Source organism: Sorex araneus, chromosome 1 (assembly GCF_027595985.1).
Source record: "Sorex araneus isolate mSorAra2 chromosome 1, mSorAra2.pri, whole genome shotgun sequence".
Taxonomy (NCBI): Eukaryota; Metazoa; Chordata; class Mammalia; order Eulipotyphla; family Soricidae; genus Sorex; species Sorex araneus.
In genome coordinates this window covers 402,640,151-402,660,153 of record NC_073302.1, presented here as the reverse complement: position 1 = coordinate 402,660,153, position 20,003 = coordinate 402,640,151, and the positions used below count along the sequence as shown (strand labels likewise).

Here is a 20,003-nt window from a genome sequence, read left to right as displayed (position 1 = left end):
CTTTATTTAAAAAAAGTTAGAAAGCTTTTGATCAGAGTACAAAATTTAAACAACAAAAGAGGGAATACATAGAAAAGCCCTTTATTTAATCCACAGACCCAACTCCCAGTTATTTGAATATCATTTTACTGATGATATAAAAACATACATATTTTTAATTAGAAACAAGGTGATTATGCTATTCTTATTTTAAATAAGTTTTTTGTAAAACAGGCATATTTCATGGTTGGCTGTACATCAGCAATTTCCTAGTTGGTTCTTTTCTTTTTTTTGGGGGGGGGTTCATACTCAGAGATGCTCAGGGGTTACTCCTGGCTCTGCACTCAGGAATTACTCCTGGCGGTGCTTGGGGGACCTTATGGGTTGCCAGGGATGGAACCCAGGTCAGCCGCGTGCAAGGCAAATGCCCTACTCGCTGTACTATCGCTCCGGACCCCCCAGTTGGTTCTTTTGTGGCCCGGGGCCCACACCTGGTGGAGCCTTGGGCAGTGCCTTGGATGCAGTGCTGGGAAGAACTCCACACATACTTGCTGTGACTCATCTCCTGTGGAGAGACATTCTGAGGGATGCCAGAGTTTTACATAGTGTTTCTTTCTATACAGGTACACTGAATGGGAGCGGGTAAAGGTGTTTTAGGAAAAACATTTTTCCTGAAAGTTTAATGTTTTCACTGATTTGAAGAGAACTTTAAGAACAGTATGTGTGGCTGGGCTGGCAAGTAGACCTGAGATGACCTTCAGATGTCCTCACAATCAAAACAGTCATTCCATGGCAGTTCAGTGACAACTCACATCCTCACACTGTCTCAGACCAGCAACTGCGTATCACCTTCCAGCAGAACAGCCTCCACAGAGAAAGGTCAGTCATTGATGGAAATAATCCGCGTATCTCGGCAAACAGGGAGCAACGTGAAAAGCAGCTTTAGAACAAGCTCAGACTCCTTTGGGATCAGTACAGTGGTCCAAAAATACGCCAGCAAACTGGGGATGATAAAGCGCAAACCTCATGTATGTGAGGTCCTCAGTTCCATCTCTGGCAAAAAATGGAAAAAAAAAAAACTAACATAGAATTATGGTAACTTATGGCTGTGTTAGTGAGGAAATGCAATATTTACTGTTTAGGAAGTTAAAAGAATCCACTTGTAAGGAAGGTGAAAAATGAATTTATGTGGATTGCTTTCAGATTTGATACACATTACCAACTAAATAGTGTTTTGGAATTACTATTACCTTTTCTTCCTCGTCCACATGGTGGTGACTCAATAAAGCTCTCATTTCTGGGCACATTCTTCTCCATATAACAGGTGAAACAATGAACCTTTAGTGAATTTACACTGAAGAGCTTGCCGGTCTTTTTTTTTAAGGCAGTTATTTATATTATGAAATAGCGTAAGAACTCGGAGAAGAATCTCCTTAGCTACTTGGCTATCATAAAGGGAAAGGAAGGCTGAATCCACCTGGAGGGGAATAATAAACATTACTTCAATAAAAACATAAAAACATTTTTCATATGCATACACACATTTTAAAACTGCTTTGACTGTTTTTGTGTCTTGTCATGACATCCATGTTTAAAACCTTTTATACCCCTACCGTAACATACTAATGGAATTTTGTGTATTGAAATCCTTAAACATGGTCATTTGGAAGACACCCCTTTCCTCTTTAGGGTCCATCACACAATCTTTTAAATTTTTTTCTTTTTGGTCACACCTGGGAATGCACAGGGGTTCCTCCTGGCTCTGCACTCAGGAATTACCCCTGTCGGTGCTCAGGGGACTATATGGGATGCTGGGAAACGAACCCTGGTCGCCTCGTGCAAGGCAAATTCCCTACCCACTGTGTTATCACTCTAGCCCCAACATCACACAATCTTTATGAGCACAAAGGAATCCCCCCCCCATCCCCACTTCCATGGCACACAGACACTGAGGGTACAGGGATGAGCAGACAAACAAGAAAGGGTCCCTTGTACACAAGAGTTGGGGTCTCTTGCCACACCAACTCTGCTTCCTTTAGAATGCTCAACACAGCTTTTAATGACCTCATTTGTTATGTATATTTTCCTCTCTTGACAGTTCCAGGAAGAAAAAAGCACCATGTCACGCTGTACTCACTGGGCACTTGGCCCAGCCAGCAGTATGCATTAATCCTGTGTTCCAGGGGATACCCAGAGACGCGTGCACGCAAAGAGGTCAAATACGAGAGATCTGATGACATAAGCATTCAAAACTACCAGGCAGAGACAGAAAATTTAGTTGCTGTTAGGAAAAAGTTTAAAAAGTAACTTTGAAACGAAAATATGCTCATTCCAGAAAATCTGAGAAATGTATCAAGGCCAAAAATCCCCCTAATACCTTCAAACCTTTAAAAACCAAAACAACACCCAAGCAACCACCTTTTAGTACCTCTCCTCAGAGATAATCCATGCTAACATGCTGACATTTTATGGGATGAAATCCTTCCAGCTCTACCCACCACCAAATCCAGGTATTTGTATATTTATAAAACAAAAGAGGTTTGGTACTTACTTGAGCACCAAGTAGTTCTTCTGTCATGGCTGGATTTTCAGACAAGTTCACGAGCACTTTCAAAACCTGAACCTGAAATAAAAGTAACTCTGGTGTATGTGAGACCCACAGGCGTGAGTTTCCTCTCCCTAGCTTCTGTCACATCATCAAGTGCATCTTCTGAAATCCTGCCCAGCCTTCAAGGCTGCTCCCCTCCTGTCTAGTCCACAAAGCCTCAAGTCATCTTAGTGGGAAGAGCTCTCTCTCCCAGGCCAGGGGGATGGCACAAAGGTCTGGGTGTCAGCTGTGCACATGGATGCCCTGGGCTTGATCTGGGTATTGCATGATCGCCAGAGCACCAAGCCAGGACCAGGTACTGGCCACCAGTACCAGTGGGTGTTGCCATCTGCCCCTCCCCCCCTTAAAAAATTGCTTGCTCTCTCTGAACCTGTATCACACTTGGCCCCACTCTCGAGCACTGAGCCTAAAGCAGTGTGACGTAACTTTACTTAGGCAATCAGGTCAACGGGGCAGAGGGAGAATATTACCAGTGTCTTTACCATCATTCATCCTATGCGCACAAATACCAGGCACATGGTGAACTGAGTATGTTACATCCCTGATCTTCATACTAAGTGAAATATGGTCCTTGCAACAAAAAGGAATCTTTTGAAACTTATAGTTTATTTCTACTTAAAAGTGAAAACTTTACAATAGTTTGGTTACTAAGACTTCATATAATATGGCCTGTTTCAGTCCATTATTAATCCTTGATCTTATCATAAAAATCCTTTTTTTTGGGGGGATGAGGTGGGGCGGGGGAAGTTTGGGCCACATCCTACAGTGCTGGGGACTGAAGCTAGTAGTTCAGTCTGCTTAGGGGTCCACACATGAGTCTTGGTCAGCTGCACGCCAGGCAAGCTCCTAAACCTTAACCGGTAGCCTAAGCTTTTCTTTCTTTCTTTCTTTCTTTCTTTCTTTTTTTTTTTCGATTTTTCGGTCATACCCAGCACAGCAGGTAGGGCATATGTCTTATATGCCGCTGACCCGGGTTTGATTCCTCTGCCCCTCTCGGATAGCCCGGCAAGCTACCGAGAGTATCACGCCCACACGCAGAGCCTGGCAAGCTACCCGTGGTATACTGGATATGCCAAAAACAGTAACAAGTCTCACAATGGAGATGTTACTGGTGCCCGCTCGAGCAAACTGATGAGCAATGGGATGACAGTGACAGTGACACAGCAATGCTCAGGGGCCACTGCTGGCTCTGCACCCAGGAATTATTTCCATGCTCAGGGGATCACATGGGATGTCAAGGATCAAACCTGTGTCGGCCATGTGCAAGGCAAATACCCTACCTGCAGTACTATTGCTCCGTTCCCAGCTTCTCTTTTTAGATGAAAAATGTACAATTATTTAAATAGGCAAAGTGATACATATAATCAGCAAACTAATATTAACTTACAGATGAGTAGCTACCACATCAGCATTCTAACTAAAAGATAGTAACATGGAATAGACTTCTTCATCCAAGGACAAAGGCCCCAGGAAACCATGCTTTTCTTCTGAAATTACACATGGGAAGAATGGAGAAGACCAACAACCCTGACAGAGGAAAGGGAGAGATGTGTTCTCCACTAAATCTGGGAAGGAACCTGGGTTTTACTGTAAAACTGTTTTGTGTTATAGAGGCACTGTGTACTAAAAATCACTATAGGATATTATTTAAAACAATTCTTATTGCAATTGCATAGTTTGCAACAGTGGTGATATTTCCTTCCAGCTGGACAGTATTTTTTGCACCACACCTGCCACACTAGTGCCAGTATCCGTCTCCACTGTCCCTAGGGCCCTTCCCACCCACCCCTCCCTCCTTCTCCCATGCCCCACTTCCCACCACAACACTGGGTAACCTTGCTGGATAAACTGTTGTCAAAGGATTTGTGGGTTGTTTTTTTTTTTTCCAGTACTGTGGACCAAATCCAGGTATCCTAGATATCATGCACTTTGCCTCACCCTCATTCCTAGCTCCTGCTAGGCTTATTATTGGCCAGAGTCTACTTCCTGCTTTCTTGATCTGTTTTCATCTTTGCCCTTTCTATTTTTAGGTCCTACCCAGTGACAGTCATGAGTTATTCTCAGGTCGGTGCCTGGGAACTGCTCTTGGCAGTGTTTGAGGGGTGTTGGGGTGGAGATCAGGTCTCACACATGCAAATGTTCTCAGGCCTTTTGCCATCTACCTTGTCTGATTAATAGTTTTTTTTATTTGCTTGTTTTGGGGCCACATTTGGCTATGCTCAGGGTATACTCCTGGCTCTGCACTTAGGGATCACTCCTGGCAGGCTTGGGGTACTATATAAGGGTACCAGGGATTGAATCAGGGTTAGTGACATGCAAGGTACCTTACCTACTGTACTCTCACTCTGGCCCATGATCTAATCATTTTTTTTTATAACTGAGTAATATTGGACTGTGTTTTGTAGATGTGAAAATCTATCTATTTATACCTACACATTAATATTTTTCTCCACTCATTTGTTGGGCACTTTTATTTTTTAAACCAGATATTGGCTATTGTAAATGCAATGTTAAGAATACAAGTATACATTTCATTTTCAGCTAGTGTTTTGGTGTAGAATATTGTTTTGTAACTGCCAAAAGAACCCCTAAAACAGCACAAAATTTTAAAAGGAAATTTCTCCACATTTCTTTGCATAGAAATCATCACTATAATTAGATTTAGTACTTTAGTTCTGGGCTTTATGCATCTATCCCATACACTCACATAGTCTGGTCACCGTACACATACTAACTTATTAATGGAAATGATATAAGGTTTTAATTTTGTGGTTAAACTTAAGAAAATGAAATATAATCCCAAGCTAAATTCCAAAAAGTACAGAAGGTTAACAAATCACTGTTCTACCCGCCCATCCCACCGTCCAGCCGAAATCAGTACAACAGCATCTTTTGTTTTTTCCAAACATGGAAACCTGTCTTCTTGCAACCCTAGTGTCTTATGGGAAAAGGTAAAGGTGGCTTTTTTTTTTTTAAGGTAAAGAGTCTTTTTTTTTTGCTTTTTGGGTCACACCTGTCGATGCACAGGGGTTACTCCTGGTTCTGCACTCAGGAATTATCCCTGGCGGTACTCAGGGAACCATATGGGATGCTGGGAATCGAACCCGGGTCGGCCGCGTGCAAGGCAAACGCCCTACCCGCTGTGCTATCGCTTCAGCCCCTTTAAGGTAAAGAGTCTTTAGTGTACCCCCTGGCATTGCTACCAAGTCTGATCTGGCCTCAGTTGGCAGCTGGCAACACTGAAAGTAACTGTTGGGATTAAATATGTCTCCAATGTCAATTCCATTCTGAATAGGGATAAGAGTTGTTAAGGAGATTAGTCTCAAGTCTGGATGAAGCCAGTAAAATCTTAAAAGACCCATTAGCAGTCAAAGAGAAGAAGTTTAGTAATAGAAATGGCTATTTATGCTGTGTTTGGTTCCAGCGCCAGGGATCTGTTCCAGAACCTCATGTGAGGTATCTACTTTAGGTCCCAGGTTCCTTTTTTACTGTAGGCCTGACATTGAACTCAAGAGCCTGGCAAGCTACTGAGAGTATCTTGCCTGCACAGCAGAGCCTGGCAAGATACCCATGGTGTATTTGATATGCCAAAAACAGCAACAACAAGTCTCACGATGGAGACATTATTGGTGCTTGCTCAAGCAGATCGATGAACAATGGAATGGCAGTGACACAGTGATTTATTATCCTGAATGAAATTTAAATGTTGGGATGCTCTGGAGAATGAAGCGAGGTGAAGGAAGAGAGGGAACAAAACCCCACCAAGAGTAAAACTATGGATTAAATAACTATGTATTGTTTTGAAACCTGTTTTTCTCTTGTGCCTTCTGCCATCTTGTGGTGATACCATATTTCTGCAAAGTCATTAGTTTGCTTTCCTTGCAGATGCAGCAGGCATGAGGCTGTTGATACAAATCTTCCAATCTTTGTATGTTAAGAATCAATGTTAAAAAAAAAAGTTGCATCTAAAAGGCTATTACAGCCCATGAGAATCGTTGGGGGGCAAGATGGGGGAAGGAAACCGTGGGGGGTGGGGAGTGGGGCTTAGGGTGGGTTTGGGCCACACCTACCAGCACTGGAGGCTATTCCCAGTTCTATGCTTGGGAGTCAGTTGGGATCGTATGGTACTGGGGATCAAACCAGGGTTGGCTGTGTGCAAGGCAAGAGCTTTCATGGCCTGCATTATCTGTCTGGCCCCTGAGATCACCTTTCTCGAGGCTATTTTGTTGTTTATACTAAGAAAAATATCTCAGATGGATATATTTTTCTCGCTTGTAAACAGATCACTATTCAGAAACTCATTTGCAACTTGGAACTTTAACGTGATCATTTCTTATGAACAATATATAACTGGTGATTAAGATTACTTCCCAGACAGACAAAAATGTAAAATTTCTATTCCAGAAATACTATACGAGGCAATGTAATGGAAAATAAAACAAAGCAGAACATACTTCAGTGGTATGAGTCATCTTACAAAAAAGTCATAAAGCAAATTAAAAATCAGACCATGTCTGAAACAGATCTATACAGCCCCAGGCCAGATCTGCTGGCTCTAAAGTCAGGGTTCTTTCTGAGGTCTGGGAACAGCAGCTGCAGAGGCAGAGGAGAGAGATTTTCTTCCAGTCAAGGGGTGAAAGAAGGAAGTTTCTGTGGGGTTTGGGTTGGAGGTTATGTTGCTCCACTGGGGAGAGAGATGTTGAAGGATGCTAGCTGTGGAAATTGGCTAGGGGTGGAGCAACACTGTTAAAATATTGCTAACAAAACACTTCCAAACAGTTCTTATGAAGCAAATATCACCCTCATACCAAAAGCAGACAAAGATACCACAAAGAAAGAGAATTACAGACCGATATCCCTGATGAACACAGATGCAAAGATCCTCAAGATCCTCAACAAAATATTAGCAAATAGAATCCAACGACTCATCAAAAAGATCATACACCATGCGCAAGTAGGATCCATCCCAGGGATGCAAGGATAGTTTAACATTTGCAAGTCAATCAACATAATTCATCGTATCAATAAAAGAAAAGATAAAAACCATATGACCATATCAATAGATGCAAAGGAAGCATTCGACAAGATCCAGTACTTGTTTATGATGAAAACTCTCAGCAGAATGGGCTTTGAAGGAACTTTCCTCAATATAGTCAAAGCCATCTACCAAAAGCCCACGGCAAGTATCATTCTCAAAGGGGAAAAACTAAAAGCCTTCCCTCTAAGTTGGCACAAGACAAGGTTGCCTGCTTTCTCAGCTCCTATTCAACACAGTAATGGAAATTCTGGCTATAGCAGTTAGACAAGGAAAAGATATTAAGGCACACAGATAGGAAAGGAAGAGGTCAAACTATCACTATTTGCAGATGATATGATACTATACTTGGAAAACCCTAAAGACTCTACAGAAAAGCTCCTAGAAACAATAGGTCGCTATAGTAAAGTGGCAGGCTACAAAATCAATACCCAAAGTCCATGGCTTTCTTATATACAAATAATGAAAGAGAAGAAAGAGACATTAAAAAAACAATCCTGTTCACAATAGTACCTCATAAAATCAAGTACCTTGGAATCAGCTTAACCAAAGAGGTGAAGGACCTAAACAAGGAAAATTACAAAACTCTACTTCAAGAAAAAAAAGAGGAACACTAGGAAATGGAAACACATCCCCTGCTCATGGATAGGGAGAATTAACAGTACCAAAATGGCAATACTGCCCAAAGCACTATACAAATTTAATGTAGTCCCTATCAAGATACCCATGACATTTTTCAAAGAAATAGACAAAACATTCCTGAAATTAATTTGGAACAATAAACCCCCACAAATAGTTAAAGCAATCCTTGGAAAAAAGAAGATGGGTGGCGTCACCTTCCCCAACTTCAAACTCTACTACAAAGCAGTAGTAATCAAAACAGCATGGTATTGGGATAAAAACAGATCTGCAGACCAATGGAAAAGAGTTGAATATCCTGTTACAGACCCCCAAGTATATGGCCACTTAATCTTTGACAAAGGAGCAAGAAATATGAAGTGGAACGAGGAAAGCCTCTTCAACAAGTGATGCTAGGAAAACTGGATAGCTACCTGCAACAAAAATGAACTCTGACCTTTGTCTAATGCCAGGCACAAAAGTCAGATCAAAGTGGATTAAAGACCTGATATTGAGTATCAGACGTGAATCTATAAGGTTCACAGAAGAAAATGTAGGCAGAACTCTCCATGACATTGAAGCTAAAAGCATCTTTAGGATGAAACAGCACTGACCATGCAAGTGGAAGCAAACATAAACAAATGGGACTACATTAAACTAAGAAGCTTCTGCACTTCAAAAGAAACAGTGACCAAAATACAGAAAGAGCCCACAGAATGGGAAAGAATATCTACCCAATACCAATCTGATAAGGGATTAATATCCAGGATATACAAGACACTCATAGAATTATATAAGAAAAAAACCTCCAACTCTATTAAAAAATGGGGAGAAGAAATAAACAGAAGTTTCCTCAAAAAAGAAATACAAATGGCCAAAAGGCACATGAAAAAATGCTCTACATCGCTAGTCATCAGGGAGATGCAAATCAAAACAACAATGAGATATCATCTCACACCACAGAGACTGGCACACATTCATAAGAACAAAAGCAACCAGTGCTGGCGTGGATGTGGGGGGAAAAGGGACGCTCTTTCATTGGTGGGAATGCCGACTGGTCCAGCCTTTCTGGGAAACAATATGGACAGTCCTTCAAAAACTAGAAATTGATGACCTATAGTCGCAGGCTATAAAATCAATACCCAAAAATCCATGGCCTTCCTATATGCAAACAATGAGACAGAGGAAAGGGACATGAAAAAAGCAATCCCATTCACAACTGTGCCCCAGAAAATCAAATATCTTGGAATCAGCTTAACTAAAGAAGTAAAGGACCTCTACAAAGAAAACTATATAACTCTACTCCATGAAATAAAAGAGGACATGAGGAAATGGAAACATATCCCCTGCTCATGGATAGGGAGAATAAACATTGTCAAAATGGCAATACTCCCAAAAGCATTATACAGATTTAACGCGATCCCTATAGGGATACCCATGGCATTCTTCAAAGAAGCGGAGCAAGCAATCCTGAAATTTATATGGAACAATAAATGCCCACGGATAGCTAAAACAATTCTTGGGAAAAAGATGATGGGAGGCATCACCCTCCCCAACCTTAAACTCTACTACAAAGCGGTAACAATTAAAACAGCATGGTACTGGAACAAAGGCAGAGCTGCAGACCAATGGAACAGGGTGGAATATCCCCACACACAACCTCAAATGTATGATCATCTAATCTTTGATAAAGGAGCAAGAGATGTGAAGTGGATGAAGGAAAGTCTCTTTAACAAATGGTGCTGGCACAACTGGACAACCACATGCAAAAAAATGGGCTTAGAACTCGACCTGAAACCATGCACAAAAGTCAGATCAAAATGGATTAAAGACCTCAACATCAGACCACAAACCATAAGGTACATTGAAGACAAGGTCGGCAAAACCCTCTATGATATTGAAGATAAAGGTATCTTCAAAGATGACACGGAACTAAACAATCTAGTAAAAACAGAAATCAACAAATGGGACTACATTAAACTAAAAAGCTTCTGCACCGCAAAAGATACAGTGACCAGAATACAAAGACTATCTACAGAATGGGAAAGGATATTTACACAATACCCATCAGATAAGGGGTTGATATCAATGGTATATAAAGCACTGGTTGAACTCTACAAGAAGAAAACATCCAACCCCATCAAAAAATGGGGCGAAGAAATGAACAGAAACTTTACCAAGGAAGAGATACGAATGGCCATAAGGCACATGAAAAAGTGCTCCACATCACTAATCGTCAGAGAGATGCAGATCAAAACAACCATGAGATACCACCTCACACCACAGAGACTAGCACACATCCAAAAGAACAAAAGCAACCGCTGTTGGAGAGGATGTGGGGAGAAAGGGACCCTTCTACACTGCTGGTGGGAATGCCAGCTAGTTCAGCCCTTTTGGAAAACAGTATGGACGATTCTCAAAAAACTAGAGGTTGAGCTCCCATTTGACCCAGCAATACCACTGCTGGGAATATATCCCAGAAAAGCCAAAAAGTATAGTCGAAGTGACATATGCACTTATATGTTCACCGCAGCACTGTTTACAATAGCCAGAATCTGGAAAAAACCAGAGTGCCCTAGAACAGATGACTGGTTGAAGAAACTCTGGTACATCTATACAATGGAATACTATGCAGCTGTTAGAAAAAATGAGGTCATGATGTTTGCATATAAGTGGATCAACATGGAAAGTATCATGCTAAGTGAAATGAGTCAGAAAGAGAGAGACAGACATAGAAAGATTGCACTCATCTATGGAATATAGAATAATAGACTATAAGACTAACGCCCAAGAATAGTAGAAATAAGTACCAGGAGATTGTTTCCATGGCTTGGAGGCTGGTCTCTCATTCTGGGTAACTCAGGGAAGGGACCACCAAGTAGAATGTGGTTGGAGGTCATGTGGGGGAAGGGTGATGCGGGCCGAATACAGACTAGAGACTGAACACAATGGCCACTCAACACCTTTATTGCAAACCACAACACCTAATCAGAGAGAGAGAACAAAAGGGAATTCCCTGCCATAGTGGCAGGGTGGGGTGGGGGGAGACGGGACTGGGGAGGGGGGGGAGGGATGTTGGGTTTGCTGGTGGTGGAGAATGGGCACTGGTGAAGGGATGGGTTATCGAACTTTGTATGGGGGAAACATGAGCACAAAGATGTATGGATCTGTAACTGTACCCTCACGATGACTCTCTAATTAAAAATAAACTAATTAAAAAAAAAACAAAATACAAAGTAAAAAAAAAAACAACTAGAAATTGAGCTTCTGTATGACCCCACAATACCACTTCTGGGAATATATCCCAAGGATGCAAAAAAACCACAGTAGAAATGACATCTGTACCTATATATTCATTGCAGCACTGTTCACAATAGCCAAAATATGGAAACAACCCGAGTGTCCTAAAACAGATGACTGGTTAAAGAAACTTTGATACATCTACACAATGGAATATTATGGAGCTGTTAGGAGAGATGAAGTCATGAAATTTGCTTATAAATGGATAGACATGGAGAGTATCATGCTAAGTGAAATGAGTCAGAAAGAGAGGGACAGACATAGAGGGACTGCACTCATTTGTGGAGAATAGAATAACATCACATGAGGCTGACACCCAAGGACAGTGGAGACAAGGTTCCAGGAGGATTGCCCCATAGCTGGAAGACTGCTTCATGAGTGGAGGGGAGAAGACAGATAGAATAGAGAAGGGATCACTAAGAAAATGATGGCTGGAGGAATCGGTCGGGATAGGAGATACGTGCTGAAAATAGATAATGGACCAAACATGATGACCTCTCAGTGTCTGTGTTGCAAGCCCTAATGCCCAAAAGTAGAGAGAAAGTATGGGGAATATTGTCTGCCACAGAGGCAGGGGGAGAGTGGGAAAGGGGGGGTATACTGGGGATATTGGTGGTGGGGTGTGCACTGGTGGAGAGATGGGTGTTTGATCATTGTGAGATTGTAACCCAAACATGAAAGCTTGTTTGTAACTATCTCATGTTGATTCAATAAAATTTTCAAAATTAATTAATTAATTAAATAAAAATAAAATATTGCTAACATGTTGAGACATGTAATCTTGAATGCCTTGGGGGTACATCTAGATCCAAATAAGCACAGCTATTGAACTGAGCAAAACCTTTACAGGACAAATAGTGAAGCTCTTCTTCTTCTGTTTTTTGCTTTTTGGGTCACACCTCGTGATGCTCATGGCTCTGCACTCAGGAATCACTCTTGGCGTTGCTCGGGGGACCATATGGGATACTGAGAATTGAACCCGGGTCGGCTGCTTGCAAGGCACACATCCTACCCACTGTGCTATCGATCCAGCCCCAAGTGAAGCTCTTCTACAGTCACAGTTCGGTAACCTCAGAAATAATTTCAATGCCATTGAATATTTGGGTTCACATTTGGTCCTAAGATGCCCTTGCATCATTTCAACTGTGTCAGAGAACAAAGACTGACACCATAGAAAACTCCAAGATCTTGTCTAGCACAATCATTCCCAGCTATTATTGTCATACTGGTCTCTCCTCTATCTGAGGGTTAAAAGTAGGTAAATGTAAAGGGATATTCTTGATAACCTTTCATTATATTGCAAATCACAATGCCCTAATGCAGTGGGGGGGCGGGGAGGAAGAGAGAAAGAGAGAGAGCGCCTGCCATAGATGCAGGCAGAAGGTGGGTTGGGGGGGGGTGATGGGAGGGAACCTGGGGACCCTGGTGCTGGGAAATGTACACTGGTGGAGAGATGGGTGTTGGAATATGGTTTGACTAAAATCCAATCATGAATAGCTTTGTAAGGGTCTATCTCACAGTGATTCAATAAAAAAACTAAAAAAAACCCAAACAACTCCAAGAAATAACCAACCCAACAAATCAAAACTTAGAGGAGTCTCTGTTCTGCCCTGATTTGTCTCGTGATCTTTATTAACTTAGTTCAGTTTTAGTTGCCATCTACATGGCACAAGGACCACAATGAAGTCCTGAGACATCCATTAATTAAAGTGGTTTTCATTTCCAACAAATAATGGCTGCATTAAAAAAAAGTCTGGAAACAAGCAAACAGAGCCACAGTAAACCAGTACCATCACTCCAGGACTCTTATGAGAAAGTTCTTGCATTCAGTAGGGCAAGTGAGTTACTCTTTTTCAGCAAACGAAACCTGATGTCCAAAGAACCAAATGACTATCAAGCAATAAATAGATGAATCTTACAAGTTATATTTGTAATTAAATATTAGGGAAATGTATGTTCTTTTGCTCATGTAAGGGTTTCTAATAAATCTCTACTAAACTCTGTCTCATTTTGAGGATATTAAGAAAACAGCTGATCTGTAATTACATTAATTTATTCTCATTTTTTTTTTTTTTTTGTCGGCAAGTCCTGAGATGCTCAGGGCTTACTCCTTGAGGTGCTGAGGGCAGCATATGTGGTGCTGGGAACTGATTAGGTATGTGTAAGGTGAGCTCCTTACCCCTATATATCTTCTGTACCCCTCCACCCTGTTCTCATGTGTGTGAGGCGGAGCTCTCTGTACTTTAGGGAGAAGCCAATGGGTACCTTGGTGCTGTCATTTCCTGTGAGCAGCACCCGGAACAGGTCTGTGATGTGACAGCAAAGCGTGTTCTGGTACTCATTGGTCACCGTCATGTTTGTGAGCAGTCTCAGTCCGGCCAGCTGCACAGCTGAGTTCAGAGGGTCAGAGAAGACACCTGTGCATACCTGACTGATGTACATCTGAAAGGCAGAGGGAGAGCAAACATTTTTTTTTTTTTTTTTGCTTTTGGGGATCACACCCAGCAATGCTTAAAGGGTTACTCCTGGCTCTGCACTCAGGAATTTACTCTTGGCGGTGCTCAGGAAACCATATGGGATGCCGAGGAACAAACCCACGTTGGCCTCGTGCAAGGCAAACGCCCTCTCTGCTGTGCTCAGGCCCCTGAGTAAGCACCTTAAGGTCTCTAAAAATGCTTTCACTGAGCAGGAACCCTTTTCCTTGTGGAGAGGCATTGTTTAGGATGAGACTGCAGTCTCTGGAGAGAGGACAATTCTACACAGGTCTCAAATGTGGGCTTTTTTTTTTTCCATACTTTGCAGTGCTCAGTGGACCAGGTGCTGACAGGAATTGAACTCGGGCATTACCATGCAAATATGTGTTCATCCTGTCAAGCTATCTTTCTGGCCCCAAGAAAGCAATTTAGAGAGAAAAAATAGTCTTTGAAGGCTGAGGAGAGTACTTGCCTTGCATGTGGGAGCTCTGGGTTCAATAAAATTTAAGAACAAAAAAATCTGTTTTGCGGACTTGATCCTTGGTTGATCCCTGGTACTGAATGGTCAACTGAACACCAGCAGGAGTGACCAAGAGTAACCTGGAGCACTTCTGGGTATGGCCCCCAAACAAATCAGAAAGCAACGTTATAGAGAATAATGTGATTGGTATAATGCTTCAAGGTGCTTCAAGAGGAGAAAATGAACAAATGTCGGTCAAACATCTAGTTCTCAGATAAATTGGGAATCAATGTAGAGCAAGGTAACTTACAATTAATATATTATATTGTATGTTGAAAGTTACTATGAGATTATAAAATATTTCATTGCACACACAGAAAGTGATGGAGATATCAGGACTTGTTATGTGGGAATACAACTATTAAATACACATATCTGCATACATTTTTAAAGATGTACAGATAAAATCATCATGTTGTAAATTTTGTAACTACTTAATGCTATATATCAATTATATCCCAATAAAATTGAGAAAAATAAGACTTGTTGACCATAAAATTATAAAGATATTCCACTAAAGTTCTATTACTCACCTATCTACATTTTTTCTTTTCTTTCTAACTTTAGATAATTGTGATTTCAAACAACTTACTTTTATCTCAGCTTGATTTTCAACATTCAGACTTAGATTATTCAGGGCATTTAAAGCTTTTTCTTTGATACTGTGGTTAAGATGGTTGATTTTGCTTCCGATGATTGGAATACCTCCCAACTCACGAATAATGACCTGAAAGGGAAAATCCAGGGCTATGGCTTCAGTATGCACTCATTTCGGTGCATTCTCTGCATCCACAAACCCAAATTAATGACTCTTGGGAAATGCCATTCCCATACATAATAAGGCATCCTAATTTTTAAAATGTTATCATTCATAACTGTATAAGAAAATAAAATAGCAAAATTATTAAGCTATGTAGTGAGGGATGGAGAGTATTCTGGATAGGGTGCTTGTCTTACATGAAACCAACCCATGTTCAATTCTCTAGCATCCTATATGATCCTACCCTGAGCACACCAGGAATAATTCCTGAAGGCAAAGCTAAGTAGGCCTGAGCATAGCCAGGCATGCCACCCCCCCAACAAAACATAACAACAACAACAACAACAAATGTATCTATTTAAACTAACACAGAAATAAAGAAAATATAAAATCAAGAACTTCGTAACTGCAACAATCTCAAAGTATGTTTCTAAAAAAGTTTTTTTTTTGGGGGGGGCTGGAGAGATAGCACAGCGGGTAGGGCGTTTGCCTTGCACGCGGCCAACCCGGGTTCAAATCCCAGCATCCCATATGGTCCCCTGAGCACAGCCAGGGGTAATTCCTGAGTGCAGAGCCAGGAGTAACCCCTGTGCATCGCCAGGTGTGACCCAAAAAGCAAAAAAAAAAAAAAAAAAGTTTTTTTTTTTTTTTGAGGCACCAAGGATTAAACCAGGACCTCACACATGCAAGGCAAACACTCTACCATCAAGCTACATTCCTGATTCCTCAGAGCAGTGTATAAATAAAATTACTTCAAAAGAAGCGATATGAATTCTCTATTGCAGACAAATTTTGAAAATTGTTAGCACTTAGAATACTAAAGTTAAAGAAAAAAAGATACTAAAGTAGTGCTTTAGTAAAATGTATTATTTGGAACACTAACCCCTCAAATATCACAAGATATTCCATGAATAAAAGGGTGGTTTGTAAGCGATGATACAGGGCTTAAGATGCTTGCCCTGCCTGTGGCTGGCCTGTTTGGTTCCTGGCACCACAATGCCAGGTGGAGCCTGGGAGGCTTCCAAGTACAGGCAGGGTGGACTGGATAATCCCTGGCACAGCACAACGTTCCCAAGCCCTCACAGTGAGCCACCAGTGTGGTTGACCAGGAATCACCAGGACTGCTCCCCCCCTCCCCCCCTCACCCCAGCCCCTGGCCTCTTGGTTTATTTACATTTGGAGGCCACACCCAGCTGTGTTCAGGGTTTACTCCTGACAGGGCTTAGAGGACCGTACAAGGTGCCAGGGATAGAACTGGGGGTTGGCTGCATGCAAGGCAAACACCCAAATTGCTGTCCTATTTCTCTGTCCATGCCCTCCCGCCCCTGGACCACTTGAACACTGCTTGGGGAAAAAAAGATAGTTAGGATGGGGCTGTAGTTTAGTGGTACAACACACGCTTTGCATATGTGAGGATTTCTAGCACTGTGAAAATAAATGAAATAATACAATGTACTTCTTAATTAGTGGATAGCGACTACTCTGACTATAGATTGTTTCAGAGGAATCTAAACTACGGTCCCAGAAATATACCACACAGGCATGTTAACAAATCAGTCCTTGTCTATTGCTTTTGTCTGCCTGGCACCCCTCTTTCTCCTGTGGCAGAGAGTGCATGGTGAGCTGCTGGTCACTTGTGTTCACATTTGTCCTTGCTCACAAGAGCCAGGCCTTACCAAGCAGGGTTCTGGGCCCCTTAGCTTTGCCACTGATCTGAAGGTGGGGGACTCTGTCTCAGGCAAGCAATGCAACTGCTGAAATCATGAATTACTGGGATGAAGGCCCGAGAGACCAGTGGCTTTCTTCTCACCCCTAAGAAGAAAGCCTCTTTGTTGTCAGGGAGATAAAGGCCAGTGCACAAAAAGCTGTGGAGATAAATAAGCAAAGCCCAAAGTGACACTCTGATGAGGCTTTCTGTAACCTTGAATCTGGTCACTTGTGCCTGAAACCTATTCAAAATCTCAGGTCAATATTCTCCCTTTACAGCTGGGGAAATAGCTCAAAGGGCTGGTGCACATGTTCTCAATGCAAGGGCCTTAGGTTCCACTCCTGGCACCCTAGAGTCCCCTGAACACTGTGCATGGAAAAGTCCCCAAGCACAGGTTGGTATGGCCCAGGTTTCTTTTCAGAAAGAAAAATAAAGATAAAAAAAAAAAACCAAAACTAGACCTTGAGCCATTTCCACAGTTCTCTTTTTCGGGGGGAGGTGCTAGTGAGTAGGGGAAGGATTAGGGAACCATATGGTGCTAGGCATCGGACCTGGTACTTCTGCATGCAAAGCCACATGCTTCAGAACTCCCCAGTCATTCCTCTAGCCACTTTTTCCTCCAAGTAGGGAGGAGGGGACACTCAAACTGGTGTCTTCTGGGGCAGGGGTGGTGGTAGTGGAAGGGGCTGGGCTTTCCCCATTGGTGCTCATAGCTTATTTCTGATGAGCTTGTGGCGGGGATCACATGTGGTGTTGGGGACTGAACCGGGGTCAGCTGCTTGCAAGTCAAGTACCTTACCTCAGTACAATCTCTACGGCCCACAGATCAAAGTCTTTAGTCTTGGTGTTAATTCTCTTACTTGTCAGAACCATTTACATTGTTAGTGTGGTTCAGGGACCATCTACATCAGAATTTCTCTAGGATTTATTTCTAATAATATCACTATATCACTTTTATCACTGTCATCCTGTTGTTCATCGATTTGCTCAAGCGGGCACCAGTAACGTCTCCATTCGTCCCAGCCCTGAGATTTTAGCATCCTCTCCTTACTCATCTCTCCCAACGATTGGAGGCTCCTTCAGAGTCAGGGGAATGAGACCTGTTACTGCTACTGTATTTGGCATATCGAATACGCCACAGGGAGCTTGCCAGGCTCTCCCATGCGGGATTTTAAGCTTCATACGTTTTTATAATTATCAAGGTAAGGAGGAAAATTCCAGCAACCTAATCTGGTTTCCTGTGAGACTGAATAAATTATGAATCTAATAATAAAAATAAGAAGTTAACAATAATTTCTAATCTAATAATAAAATAATTTTTCTAAATTCCTTGTTCTACTGAAGCACTACCAAGTTTTACATAGTAAGAAGGCCATAACAATGCAAAGGGTTGACTAGATATATGTATAAAGGTGATGTTGATGTCTGACTTCATAGGAGTCTAGACACCTATTAAGAAGCATAGTATTATTAATAACTGTGCTTTCAGAAGTCAACAAATGCCCAGGAGGCTGAAATAGTCAAACTCTGGCGATGAAATTGGAGGCTCTGGGAAGTTCAGTAGTTGGTCAGGGTCACAATTATTATAGTCTGTAAGAATGGGAGCAGTCTACTAGGACTTGCGGACTTACCTGGTTAGTTGAAAAGGCTGCATTGTTACCCACTGTGACCAAAGCTCTTTCAATAATTTCAGGATCTTCGGTGAACTCAAGCAGGTAAAGGAGTTTCTGTAGTTGCTCAGCATTTAGGATATTATCATAGGAATCAGTGGTTAAGTCTTCTGAAAAAGAACAAAGCTAAAATTTAAAATCAACGTGTCTCAAAAAAGTAAAAATGTCATCAATAATCTACTCCCGACATAAGACATTGTTTAAAAAACTATTTTAAGTATAAAAGATTAAGGTTAAAAAAAATCTCAGAATAATGTCTACATACAGGTAGTCCTGAGTGCCTTCAGAACACCTCTGCAGCCCTCCCATGCACACCAAGAATTTAGAAATTTTGTCTTTATCTCTGACTTTTGGTAATTTTACAATGCTAAATCCTGGTGAGGTCTTTTTTACATTCAGAATTACAGTTGTCCTAGCTTTATGAACTTCTTCAATTTGGGAAGTTCTCAGCTAGTATTTCTTTAAATAAAGAAAATTTCTCTATCTTTACAGTCTGGGGTACTCCTTGTTTCCTCCTCTAATGAAACCCGATATTTCTTGTCCAATTTCCTCATTTTCCCTCAATCTCATTCCTCCTCTCCCATTTAAGTCATTTCTATGCTTCAGGCCCCGCAACCCCAGCCAGAGTCGGGGGTGGGGGGGTGGGGAAGGGGGAGATCCTTCTGGCAAGGCAGCGTCCTAGAAGCAATCCTCAAGCTTTTGAGCGTTGCTCAAAATCTCCGCTGTGATGTGATGCCGAGTCTCAGGCAGCAAACATGTGGGTCCTTTTTACATCCTAGGATTTCTAAAAAGAAGAGGGGCAAGGGCAGGACTGAGGCGGGGATCCAGAGGATCAACTGCCACCTGAGCTAGAGGACGGTCCATTCTCTCCACCCGGGCTTCTTCGTCGTCTCGCTCCCGCCTCTCGCTCAACCCGCTGACTTCCAGCACTGCAAAGTTCACAAGCACCGGGCGCATCTTCATCCTCCACTCATCCCGTCTCGGCTAGTCCCTGCACTACCCCCACCCTACCCCCTGTCCACTGCCATGTGTTAGGCAGGTGCCCAGCGACCTCACCTGCCGACTTGGAGGGGCGCCGCTGCAGCCTGCGGGGGCCTCGTGGCGGGCCCCGAGTCAGCCTGTAAGCGCAGTAGCAGACCCCGGCCCCGAGGACCAGACCTGCTGCCACCCAGCTCACGTCCCGCGCGCCGCCGCCCATTGTCGTGGGTCTGCAAGCCCCGGGCGCAGCGACCGGTCCAGGAGGGAGACTCCGCAACCGGATGGGTCCTAGGGCTCAGCCTCCCGGAAACGGGCCCTGAACCGCCTACTCAGGCCCCGGACGCGTCCCCGCC

General features: G+C 42.5%; 1 protein-coding gene across 1 annotated transcript; it reads right to left on the bottom strand.

Moving 5' to 3' along the window:
• Positions 1 to 65: 65 nt before the first annotated feature.
• On the bottom strand, positions 66 to 19,984 carry ARMC10 (armadillo repeat containing 10). The gene is made up of 7 exons (XM_004602270.3): positions 19,729 to 19,984; positions 18,634 to 18,782; positions 15,127 to 15,261; positions 13,806 to 13,982; positions 2,531 to 2,602; positions 1,230 to 1,456; positions 66 to 1,032 (listed from the first exon to the last, which is right to left on the bottom strand). Exons 1-6 carry the CDS (start codon positions 19,868 to 19,870, stop codon positions 1,271 to 1,273), a joined length of 861 nt encoding a protein of 286 aa, XP_004602327.3. The 5' UTR covers positions 19,871 to 19,984; the 3' UTR covers positions 66 to 1,032; positions 1,230 to 1,270.
• Positions 19,985 to 20,003: the final 19 nt, after the last annotated feature.

Excerpts from the sequence above, each read along its gene's own strand:
- ARMC10 (XM_004602270.3), bottom strand. The coding sequence starts at position 19,870 with ATGGGCGGCGGCGCGCGGGACGTGAGCTGGGTGGCAGCAGGTCTGGTC. Across the intron at positions 18,783-19,728 it reads GCGCCCCTCCAAGTCGGCAG|AAGACTTAACCACTGATTCC; the intron begins GTGAGGTCGCTG and ends GTTCTTTTTCAG. Across the intron at positions 1,457-2,530 it reads AAGAACTACTTGGTGCTCAA|GTGGATTCAGCCTTCCTTTC; the intron begins GTAAGTACCAAA and ends ATTCCCCTCCAG.